Source organism: Hypanus sabinus, chromosome 8, assembly GCF_030144855.1.
Source record: "Hypanus sabinus isolate sHypSab1 chromosome 8, sHypSab1.hap1, whole genome shotgun sequence".
In the NCBI taxonomy this organism is placed as follows: Eukaryota; Metazoa; Chordata; class Chondrichthyes; order Myliobatiformes; family Dasyatidae; genus Hypanus; species Hypanus sabinus.
Genome location: NC_082713.1, coordinates 112,445,136 through 112,457,568, shown reverse-complemented (window position 1 = coordinate 112,457,568; position 12,433 = coordinate 112,445,136). Strand labels below are relative to the sequence as shown.

General features: G+C 43.1%; 1 protein-coding gene across 3 annotated transcripts in view; it reads left to right on the top strand.

Moving 5' to 3' along the window:
* Window positions 1-12,433, top strand: part of stab2 (stabilin 2) — a 292,259-nt gene that overhangs the window by 167,049 nt on the left and 112,777 nt on the right. For all 3 annotated transcript variants that reach the window (XM_059977629.1, XM_059977628.1, XM_059977630.1), the window contains exons 21-24: window positions 820-906; window positions 5,657-5,768; window positions 5,857-6,037; window positions 11,075-11,168. In XM_059977629.1, coding sequence (XP_059833612.1) covers window positions 820-906; window positions 5,657-5,768; window positions 5,857-6,037; window positions 11,075-11,168 — 474 coding nt within the window. The remainder of the gene's footprint in view (window positions 1-819; window positions 907-5,656; window positions 5,769-5,856; window positions 6,038-11,074; window positions 11,169-12,433) is intronic.

Here is a 12,433-nt window from a genome sequence, read left to right as displayed (position 1 = left end):
CAGGGTGATTGTTATTGGGCTAGGACTGAGGATCATAGAATCATATAACATGGAAAAGAGCTGTTTGGCCCAACCACTCCATGCCAAACAAGATTACCATCAAAGCTAGTTCCCTTTCCCACATTTAGCCCATATCCCTCCAAACGTTTTCTATCCATGTACCTGTCAAAGAGAATTTTAAATGTTGTTAATGTCCCTGCCCCAAATGCTTCCTCTGACTTCTCAGTCTATGTATAGACCCTCTGTGTGACAAAGTTGTCCCTTGGGCTCATATTAAATCAAAGGCCTCTCACCTTAAACCTGAGTCCTTTAGTTCTTGATTCCCAACCCTGGGATAAAGAGTATCTACGTTCAACCTGTCTGTGCCCCTCATTATTTTGTATCAAGGTAGAGACCATTGATCTAAAGACCTAAATCCTTGTCACACCTTGGCTGAGAATGAATTCAAATAATTAAATAAAACTGGAATGAAAAGCTTTGATACCTTTGAGAATGAAATGCTGTTTTTTTCCCCTTGTTCACTTCTGTGTTTCTCCCGCCCAACCTGGTCTGGTTTACTTGGGTCTCGACACCCACCAATACAATTGGCTGTTTCCACAGTTTAGAACAGTTAAGAACAAACAATAAATCTTGATCACTGACTTCCACATCTCTTGGATAAACGCATTGTTGATATGATCTTGAGCAACACACAAAAAGCTGGAACAACTCAATTGGTCAGACAGGATCTACAGGGGGAAATGGACAGTCAAAGTTTCAGGTTGAGAACCTCCACCAGGATTAGCTGATTAATGTGATCTTTCATGGTTTGTTTCCTAGGTGCTGAAGTGCTGCAGTGGATTCTATGGTCCAAACTGTAGGGCCTGTCCTGGAGGGTTTCAAAATATCTGCTCTGGCCATGGACATGTAAGAGTGATAGAGTGGATGCTTTCTTAATGGAATAAGAGGGCCATTGCCATCAGTGCAATCCATATTGCAACAAATCATTCGTTATTAAGTTAAATATTTATCACTTCCATGCTCAACAGCATGACGTACATGTCAGAAGCTACACTGACACAGGGAGAGGCCAGATACTGCAGATGCTGAATCTGGAGTAACGCACAAAGGGCTGGAGGGACTCACCAGGTTGGGAGGCATCTGTGAAAGGAAATGCACTGTCGATATTTTAGGTTAAGACCCTCCATCTGGACCAAAATGCAAGATCTTGACATAAAATTGACTCTCCATAGATGCTGCCAGACCTACTGAGCTTCTTCAGCTTCCTGTGTGTAGTTATTACACACAACATCACTGCCTGATGGAAGCTCTAATGGCTGTCTACTGGGACCTGAGGTTCTGGACTTTTGGGAAAGAGAACGATTAGGTCCTACACATTTCTAGGGTCGGGAATGTGCCACTCATTACCACACCACAAACCCAGCCGGGTCTGTACTGTGGTGGTGAGACCTCAACATCTGGTTGAGAGTGGAAGGTAGGAATTGCAGATGTGGTGGGATTAGAACCAGGTGACTGGAATTGAGTGATTCTGATGAATTAGGAGTGGCAGTATAGGGCCCCAAGGAAGAAAGTAACTTCAAAGTTGATCAAATTCGAGCTTATTGTCATCTGCACGAGTACATGTCTGCACAGGTGCAATGGAACGCTTACCTGCAGCAGCACCACAGGCACACAGCATTAGAAACACAACATTTGCAAAAATAACCTATAAATTATACGCAATTTTTAAAAGAAAGAAAACTATTTTAGAACAAAAAAAGTGCATTACAGCATAAAGTGGCCACAGTGTTGCTATAGTGAGGTATGATTAGGGATGTGCAGGCTGATTCAAAAACCAAATGGTTGAAGGGAAGTAACTGTTCTTGAACCTGGTGGTGTGAGGCTTTAGGCTTCTTTGCCTAAAGCTTGCATGGCCTGGATGGTGGGGATGTTTGATGTTGCCTTCTCGAGGCAGAGCCTCCTCTAGATAACGTATGAACAATGATGGACAGGGATGTGCCTGTGATGTGTTTGGTTTGAGTCCATTACTTCCTGCAGCTTCCTCTGTTTTTACATGTTGAAACTGGCACACCAGATCAAGATGCAACCAGTCAGGATACTTTCAACAGTACATCTATAAAAGTTCATTGGACAATTTGGTGACAAGGGATAACCTTAACCTTAGAACATAGAACCGTTCACCATAGTACAGGCTCTTCAGCCCACAATATTGTGCTGACCTTTTTAATCCTACTCTAAGTTCAATCTAACACTTCTGCCCCATATACCCCTCCATTTTCCTATCATCCATGTGCCTATCTAAGAGTCTCTTAAATGTCCCTAATGTATCTGTGTCTAACACCATCCCTGGCAGGGAGTTCCACGCACTGCTGCCCTCTGTGTAAAGATCCTATATTTGACAACCCTCCTATACTTTCATCCAATCATCTTAAAATTATGCTACCTGTTATTAGCCATATCTGTCCTGGGAAAATGTCACAGGCTGTCCACTCTATCTATGTCTCTTAACATCTTTTACACCTCTATCAGGTCACCTCTCATTCTCCTGCTCTCCAAACACAGAAAGATCTAGTTCACTGAATCTATCCTCGTGAGACATGCTCTCTAATCCAATCAGTGTTCTAGTAAATCAGAATCGGGTTTTTTATCATCCGCATGTCTCGTGAAATTTGTTAACTTAGCAGCAGCAGTTCAATGCAGTGCATCATATACAAACATTTGTAGAAGATAGATAAATAAGTAAATGATGGCATATGTATATCGAATAGATTAAAAATTGTGCAAAAACAGAAATAGTATATACTAAAAAGTGAGCTAGTGTTCATGGGTTCAATGTCCATTTCAGAATCGGATGGCAGAGGGGAAGAAGCTGTTCCTGAATCACTGAGTGTGTGCCTTCAGGCTTCTGTACCTCCTACCTGATGGTAACAGTGAGAAAAGGGCATGCCCTGGGTGCTGGGCGTCCTTAATAATGGACGCTGCCTTTCTCAAAAACCACTCATTGAAGATGTCCTGGGTACTTTGTAGGCTAGTACCTAAGATGGAGCTGACTAAATTTATGACCCTCTGCAGCTTCTTTCGGTCTCCTCTGCACCTTCTCTAAAGTTTCCATATCCTTCCTATAATGATGTGAACAAGCTTGAAGACTCTCTCAGAGCTGAACACAAATGTCCTACGCCAACGGCATGCTGTTAAGATCAACTGGGTCCTTTTGGTTGCAACCATGGGATCCCCCTTGGCTTCCCCAAGACAACACCATCCAGTTCCCGAGAAGCTTCAAAAGGAATGTCTGTGCACCTCTGATGTGCATCTCACAGGATTCACAAGAGGCAGTCAGGTTGTAACCCAAGTAAGAGGAAGTCTGCGTAACCCAGAATGGGGCAGACACTATTGAGGAAGATAGGTGGAGGGGCAGGTAGTGTTGAGGAAGATAGGTGGAGGGGCAGGTAGTGTTGAGGAAGATAGGTGGAGGGGGAAGTGGTGTTGAGGAAGCAGGAAGTTTGCAGAAGGACTCAGATGGATTAGGAGAATGGGCAAAGTGGTAGATGGAATATAATGTAGAGAAGTGTATGGCCACAGACTTTGGCAGAAGGAATCAAAGCATTGACTATTTTCTAAAGGGGAGAAAATTCAGAAAACAGAGGTGCCATTCAGAGGAAAGCAGCTTTCATCATCAGGGGCACCCACTGCCCAGGCCATGCTCTCTTCTCATTGCTGCCATCAGGAAGAAAGAACAGGAGCTCACATCACCATGTTCAGGAACAGTCATTACCCCTCAGCCATCTGGCTCTTGAATCAAAGAGGATAACTTAACTCAACTTCACTTGACTCATCATTAAAATATCCCATAATCTTTGGACTCACTTTCAACGACTCTTTATATCATGTTCTCAATATTGATTGCTTATTTATTATTATTAATATTTCTTTATTTTTGTATTTGCCCAGTTTGTCACCTTTTGCACATTGGTTGACCACCCAAGTTGGTGCAGTCTTTCATTGATTCTATTATGGTTATTATTCCATTATGGGATTATTGCCACAAGAAAATGAATCTCAGGGTTGTATCTGGTGACATATAAACTTTGATAATAAATTTACTTTGAATTTTGATAGTTCAAAATTTATTTGGGAGTCCTCTTGCAGGACTCCCTAAAGATTAATTTGCAGGTTGAGTCTAGGATGAGGAGGAATTTCTTTAGTCAGAAGGTGGTGATCGGTGGAATTATTGCCATAGATTATGGCTCTGTGGAAGACAAGCCATTGGGTCTGTTTAAATAGGCTATTGATAGGTTCTTGATTAGTTCAGGTGTCAAAGGTTACAGACAGAAGCAAGAGAATAAGGTTAATAGGGATAATAAATCAGCCTTGTTGGAAAGTTAATCATCTGAAGGGCCTAAATAACCATAGGTCTTATAATCTAAGATATTCAATGCTGGATTACTCTCTGCAAAGATTAAGTATCGAACACCCAGTTTCATAAAGAACTGAGGGCAGGATGGCTGGAATACCCTGTTTGGGGGCAAAGGGTGTTTAGAGATTTGTGAGCAAATGTGTCCTGCTCAGGGTGAAGAGACAGGCCATGCACACAGGCCTGACTCCCCGCAGGAGGCAAGTGGCTGTCCTTTTGGAACTTATAGGTAAATGCAGACTTAAATTATTTGCCTGACAGATGCAGTCAGAAGTTTATATTGTACACAGATACCTCCACCTGTGACAGCATATCCTCACAATACAACATACTGGAGGGACTCGGCACGTCAGGCAGCATCTACAGAAAGGAATAACAAACCAATGTTATTCATCAGGACCTGCTGAAGAATCTCAGCCTGAAACATCAACCTGATGAGTTCTTTCAGGATTTTGTGTTTGTTATTCTGGATTTCCAGCATCTGCAGAACCTCTTGTGTTTAGTATATAACCATATAGCAACTACAGCACGGAAACAGGCCATCTCAGCCCTTCTAGTCCATGCCAAACACTTACTTTCACCTAGTCCCACCTACCTGCACTCAGCCCATAACCCTCCATTCCTTTCTTGTCTATATACCTATCCAATTTTTTTTTTAATGACAGTATTGTACCTGCCTCTACCACTTCTACTGGAAGCTTGTTCCACACAGCTACCACTCTCTGAGTAAAGAAGTTCCCCCTCATGTTACCCCTAAACTTTTGCCCCCTAACTCTCAACTCATGTCCTCTTGTTTAAATCTCCCCTACTCTCAATGGAAAAAGCCTATCCACGTCAACTCTATCTATCCCCCTCATAATTTTAAATACCTCTATCAAGTTCCCCCTCAACCTTCTATGCTCCAAAGAATAAAGACCTAACTTGTTCAACCTTTCTCTGTAACTTAGGTGCTGAAACCCAGGGAACATTCTAGTAAATCTTCTCTGTACTCTCTCTATTTTGTTGACATCTTTCCTATAATTCAGTGACCAGAACTGTACACAATACTCCAAATTTGGCCTCACCAATGCCTTGTACAATTTTAACATTACATCCCAACTCCTATACTCAATGCTCTGATTAATAAAGGCCAGAATACCAAAAATATCCTTCTTCCCTCTTTCACTGGCTTCCTTGCAAACGCACCAGCCGCTCCTTGCCGTAGGGCTTTTCATGATTTAACCAGGAGCTGTCCTTTGCTTGCAGTGCGCGGATGGACTGGAAGGAAATGGCACCTGCATTTGTGACAGCAAATTCCACGGCTCTAAATGCCACCTCTGTTCCGACCTGAACAAGTACGGACCTAACTGTGATCAGGGTAAGTTGTTCCCCCTAGGTCACGTTACGCTGCACAGAGCCCTGTACCAAACTCTTATGCCCTTCTCTTTTCCTTCGGTGTGTTACAGACTGTCTGTGCATACATGGGCAATGTGAAAACAAGGTGACTGGTGTCGGAGCCTGCAAGCTAAACTCATGCAAGCCAGGATATGCTGGGAAGTTCTGCGAGCGACACACAGTTCCGTGTGGCGCCAATGCTCAGTTCTGCCATGCTCACGCAAACTGTGAATACAAGGATGGTGGCTTCAGGTACCATGGTCAACACACTGAAACATGTCAGACGATAAGAAACGAGTAACATTCGGGCCTGAAGGGTAAAGTGACAGAGCCTCACCTCATGATAGTGACGTCCAAGGTCCAATATCAAACCCATCCCAAAACCAATCTTTGCAAGAGCCTCTACATGCCAGTGATGCCTCTAGTATTTGACACTTACGGCAAAAGGGGGAAGTTTACAGTGGATGTGCAGGGTAATTTTTATTTGCACAAACAGTAGTTGGTTTCTGGAACATCATGCCAGGGATGGTAAACTGATACAACAAAGGCATCCAAACATCTTTTAGACAGGCACATGAATATGCAGGGGGAATGGAGAGGTATGGTTCATGTACAGACAGAAGATATTTAATTTAATGTAGCATCATGGTTGGCATATACATGATGGGTCAAAGGGCCTCTTCATGTGCTGTGCTGTACTGTTCTGTGTTCAAGGGGACACATAGAGCTTGGTTATTAGCTTCCATAACAGGATGGATTATCCTCCAAAACTAATTCAAGTAACCCTGAAAGTGTGAAAGTATGTTACAGACCCACAAACTGATTCTTTAATTATAGAACAACCAGTTAAAAATCTATTGAAAAGTTCTCAGTTTGGGTCTGTAACGTGAAATAGCTCACTGTTTGTTGATAAACAGTACGACATGCATATCAGCAGAGTTTTTGTTTTATTTACTCGTGGTATCTGGATGTTGGTGGTGAGAACATAAAAACATAAGAAATAGGAGCAGGAGTCAGCCATCCAGCCCATCGAGCCTGCTCAGCCATTAAATAACATCACGGCTGATCTGGCCATGGACCCATCTCCACCGACCTGCCTTTTCCCCAGAACTCTTAATTCCTCTACTATGCAAAAATCTATCCAAATATTTTTACTGAGGCAGCCTCCACTGCTTCATTGGGCAGAGAATTCCACAGATTCACCACTCTCTGGGAAAAGCAGTTCCTCCTCATCTCCATCCTAAATCTACTCCCCCGAATCTTGAGGCTATGTCCCCTAGTTCTAGTCTCACCTACCAGTGGAAACAACTTTCCTGCCTCTATCTTATCTATCCCTTTCATCATTTTATATGTTTCTATAAGATCTCCCCTCATTCTTCTGAATTCCAGTGAGTACAGTTCCAGGTGACTCAATCTCTCCTCATAGTCTAAGCCCCTCATCTCTGGAAATTCAATCATACTGTGATCACTCTTTTCACGAGGATCCTGAACTACAAGATCACTAATTTTACCTGTCTCATTGCACAGGACCAGATCGAAGATAGCGCGTTTCCTTGTAGGTTCAGTAATGTGCTGCTCAAGAAAGCCATCACGGATGCATTCTGTGAAGTCCTCCTCAAGACTGCCTCAACCAACTTGATTCATCCAACCTATGTGCAAGTGAAAGTCCCCCACCATAACTGCTGTTCCATTCTTACATGACTCAGATATTTCTCAGTTTTTGCTTGTGCCATTGTAATGTTATTATTTGGTGGCCAATAGACAACTCCCACCAATGACTTTTTCCCTCTACTACCCAGATGCATTCTGCTCTTTCAGCATTCCAGATGAGGATCCATTCCGCTCTTTCGATCTTGTATCATCTCTCACTATCGCCCTGATCTCATCTTTAATTCAGAGCGCCACCCCACCTCCCTTACCTTCCTGCCTATCTTTCCATATTACCTGATATCCTGGGATATTTAACTCCCAGTCATCTCCACCTTGCAACCATGTCTCGGTAATGGCCACTAGATCATCCCTCTTTGTACTGATTTGAGCCGCAAGTTCACCTACCTTATTTTGAATACTACAGGCATTTAAATAAAGTGCCCTTACACTCATTGTGCTTTTAAAATCTTGTAATCTTTTACTTTCTTGCACCTGTCTTTTCTTCATTCCACTCTTAGTTTTCTCTTTATTATCTTTTGTTTCTTCTTTATCTTTATCCACACTTCTCTTTTTTACTTTGTCCATACTTCTCCAGTCTGTTGAACCCACCCCCTTACTATTTAGTTTAAAGCCCTATCTACAACCCTAGTTATGCAATTCGCTGGGATCCAGGCCCCATCACGGTTCAGGTGGAGCCCGGCCCATTGGTACAGCTCCCTCCTTCCCCAATACTGGTGCCAATTTCCCATGAATTCAAACCCATTTCTTCCACACCAATCCTTGAGCCATGCATTTAACTCTCTAATCTTCTTGGCCCTATGCCAGTTTTGCACATGGTTCAGATAGTAATCTAGATATTACTAACTTCTTGGTTTTGCTTTTTAATTTAGTTCCTAGCTGCTCTAATTCCCTCAGCAGAAATTCTTTCCTCATTCTACCTCATTGGTACACAGATGGACCAGACAAATGGATCTTACTCCTCCCATTGTAAATTGCTCCGCAGGTCAGATAAGATGTCCCAAACCCAGGCACCCTGTAGACAACACAGCCTTCAGGACGTTCTCTCTTCGCGACAGATAAACCTGTCTATTCCCCTGACTATACTATCCCCAATTACCACTATATTTCTCTTCTCTCCCCCCTCTTGAATGGCTCCCTGAACTACAGTGCCACAGTTGGGTTGCTCATCTTTCCTACTGACCCCACTGTCATCCACACAGGGAACAAGAATCTCAGACCTGTTGGACGAGCTCAAGGGCCAATGCTCCTCCAGCACTGTCTCTTGGATTCCACTACCCACCTCACTCGCAGTCAAACCCTCTTGTCCCCGACCACAGACCGAACCTGAGGCAGCTAATCTAATGGGTGAAGCAGGGAATCCAGGTAACTGTCCCCCTCTCTGATGTGTTTGAAGCTCAAATTCCAGGTCATCAACTTTGAGCCTGAGTTCCTCGAGCAGCCAACACTTGCTGCAGATGTGGTCACCAGAAACCACAATGGGGTCCACCAGTTCCCACATCATGCAGCTGCAGCACATCACCTGATCCTGCATCATCCCTATTTTCTTTAATTAGCTGTAATTTGGTAACTTTTTATTCAACACTACAAAGACTTACCTGCTACTGACCTGTGCCTCTTCGCCAAAAACTCAAGTTCCCGCTCCCACACTGGTCCACTCACACAATGGCCACTCTGCTTTGACCCCGCTTCACTTTTATTTGCTCATACTAATGAATCGCAAATCGATTGGTCTGTCGCTAATTCGCCAATCCCGCAAAACACTCCTTTTTTAAACTCTTCTTCCCAACATGTGCAAAGCTCGCTCTCTCTTCAAATCAATTGGTCCGCCACTAATGTGCCAAGCCACACAAAACGCTCCTTTTTAAAACTTTTCTCACCGAATTGTGCGAAGCTCACTCTCTCTGCAAATTGATTGGTCCGCCACTAAGCTAGGATACACTCAGTAGGTACAGGAGAGAAATCCAGTGTGGTCTTTTGCTGCTGTAGCACATGCACTTCAAAATTCAACATGCTGTGCATTTAGAGATGCTCTTCTGCACACCACTGTTGTAACGTGTGGTTATTTGAGTTATTGTTACCTCCCTGTCAGCTTACTCTAGTCTGGTCATTCCTCTGATCTCTCATTAACAAGGTGTTTTTCACGCCATTCACTATGCGTGGAAACCCCAGGGCACCAGCACTTCCTGAGATACTCAAACCACCCAGTCTGGCACCAGCAGTTTTTCGTCAGTTGAAGTCATTTAGATCACATTTCTTCCCCATTCTGATGTTCGGTCTGAACAACAACTGAACCTCTTGACCATAGCTGCTTGCTTTTATACATTGAGTTGCTGCCATATGACTGGCTGATTAGATGTTTACATTAACGAGCAGGTGAACAGGTGTACCTAATAAAGTGGCCACTATGTGTAGATTGTCCTTTCCTAAAAAGTCATGAGTAGATGCTGGTGAGTTAACTTCTTGAGCCTTTGCAGTCCTTCTAATGAAGGGGATCTCCAGTGATATTGGGCAAGGAGTTCTAGGATTTGGACCTTGCAAGGATGAAAAGAAAAGGATCTATCTCCAGTCAGATTTGAAGGGGAATCCCTGCACTAACTGCCCTTGTTGTTCTAGAGCAGGTGTCCCTAACCTGGGGTCCATGGACCCCTTGCTTAATGGTATTGGTCCATGGCATAAAAAAAGGTTGAGAACCCCAGTTCCAGATGGTTGTGTTTGTAGTTTGGAAGGACTCTCAAAGATTAGTTAAGAGTAATGTTAATGTAGGAAAGTAAATCTATTACAATTGGAAATGTCACTTGCAAAGCTGAAGCCTGGCATAAGTGAGCTCTGGCCTAATTTTCATCCATTCTGCCCCATTTCTATTGGTATCAGGAATCCACCATTTTCCAAAGCAACAAATGTCATTTGGGACCAGTTTAGAATAAAGGTGACCATTAGAAAAACTTAAATACAGAGCAGGGCCTGGAATTTGTGGATTGTGGTCACAGTGGATGTGCTGGATTGTAATCACTGTGGATGTGTCAGTGATTGTAATTTCAGTGGTTGTGTCGGATTGTAATCACAGTGATGTGTCAGGAATTGTAATCACTGTGGATATGATAGGATTTGTAATCACAGTGGATGTGTCAGTGATTGTAATCACTGTGGATGTGTTGGATTGTAATCACTGTGGATGTGTCAGGGATTGTAATCACTGTGGATGTGTCAGGGATTCCATTGTCATTCCATGAAACTGATAGCAGATTCAGGATTTTGGCATTCGTTTTGTTTGTAGTGTGTTTTTCAGCCAGGCTTTGGTGAATCTGTGGAATTCATTGCTTGGTCAGCTGTGAAGGCCAAGTCACTGGGTAGATTTAAAGTGGAAGTTGATAGGTTCTTGATTAGTCAGGTGTCAACAGTTACAGGGAGAAGGCAGGGGAATGGGAGTGAGAGGGATAATAAATCAGCCATGATGGAATGGTGGAGCGGACTTGATGGCCTAATTCTGCTCCAATGTCTCATGGTCTTATTGTTGCACGCTTGTAACTTTTACATTTTTCATTCAGGTTTTATGCACAATAAAGGATTTGACCTCCTGGCGGAATAACTATTTAATAGTTAATGCTTTTATACTTACAGCTGTGTTTGCAAACCACACTATGAAGGCGATGGGTACTACTGTGAAGAGCTGAACGCCTGCAGTCAACCAGACCGAGGCGGCTGTAGTTCTAATGTGGGTATAACCGTAGGCTTGAATTCTTGAGTTGACTATTATAAATGATTCCTCGTGATACTAAGACTGTGAGCCCTACAGAACTGGTGTGTAATCTGCATCAGTTAATGCCAGAGCTCTGCTTTGTTGGTCATGGAAATATTCAGGCTGGAGAGAGGCCTGTGCTCATGGTGTTTAGAAGAATTTGCAAGGGGGGTGGAATCTTATTGAAACCTATCAAATATTGAAAGCAAAAGAAAATCTGCAGATGCTGGAAATCCCAGCAACACACACAAAATGCTGGAGGAACTCAGCAGGCCAGGCAACATCTATGGAAAAAGAGTATAGTCACCGTTTCAGGCCAAGACCCTTAAAGACCTAGATAGAATGGACATGGAGAGGATGTTTCCTACAGTGGGGCAATCTAAGATCAGAGGGCACAACCTCAGAATAGAAGGAAATCCCTTTAGAATAGATGAAGAGGAATTTCTTCAGCCAAAGGGAATCTCTGGAATCTGTGGAGGACAAGTTTTCAGGTATTTTTAAAGTGGAGGTTGATTGGTTCTTGATTACAAAGATTACGGGGAGAAGGCAGGAGAATGGGCTTGAGAGAGATAATAAATCAGTCATGATGGAATAGCGGAGCAGACTTAATGGGCCGAATTTTGCTCCAAAGTCTTATGGTCTGATAGTCAACAGAGGGTTAAATGCAGGAGACGAAGTGGTATTCCCAACTCAGTTAGGAAATGCAAACTGACGGTCATAAGGCAGCACTATAGGCGGCAAATGCTGGAATCCAGGGCTACAAACAAGCTCCAAAAGCACTGGGTTGAGCAATATCTATGTAGGAGAATCAGGGGAGATTTGATATACAAAATTATGAGGGGTATAGATAAGGATTTTATCTAAATCAAACACCCACTGAGGTTGGGTGGGACCAGTACTAGGGGTCATCCAGTAGGTTAAGGATGAAAGGTGAAATATTTAAAGGGAACCTGAAGGGGAATTTCTTTGCTCAGAGAGTGATGCAAATGTGAGATGAGCTACCTGCAGAGGTGGTGGATGCAGGTTCAAGTGTAACCTTTAAGAGAAGTTTGGATACGTACCTGGATGGGAGGGGTGTGTTCAGGGCTATTGTACAGGTGCATGTTGATGTGACTCGGAAGAATAACAGTTTGGCATGGAGTAGATGGGCCAAAGGGCCTGTTTCTGTGCTATACTGCTCTGAACCAAGCTTGCAGTAAAATACTTAAGTACTTATTAAGTGAGAAATGAATGAAATATTT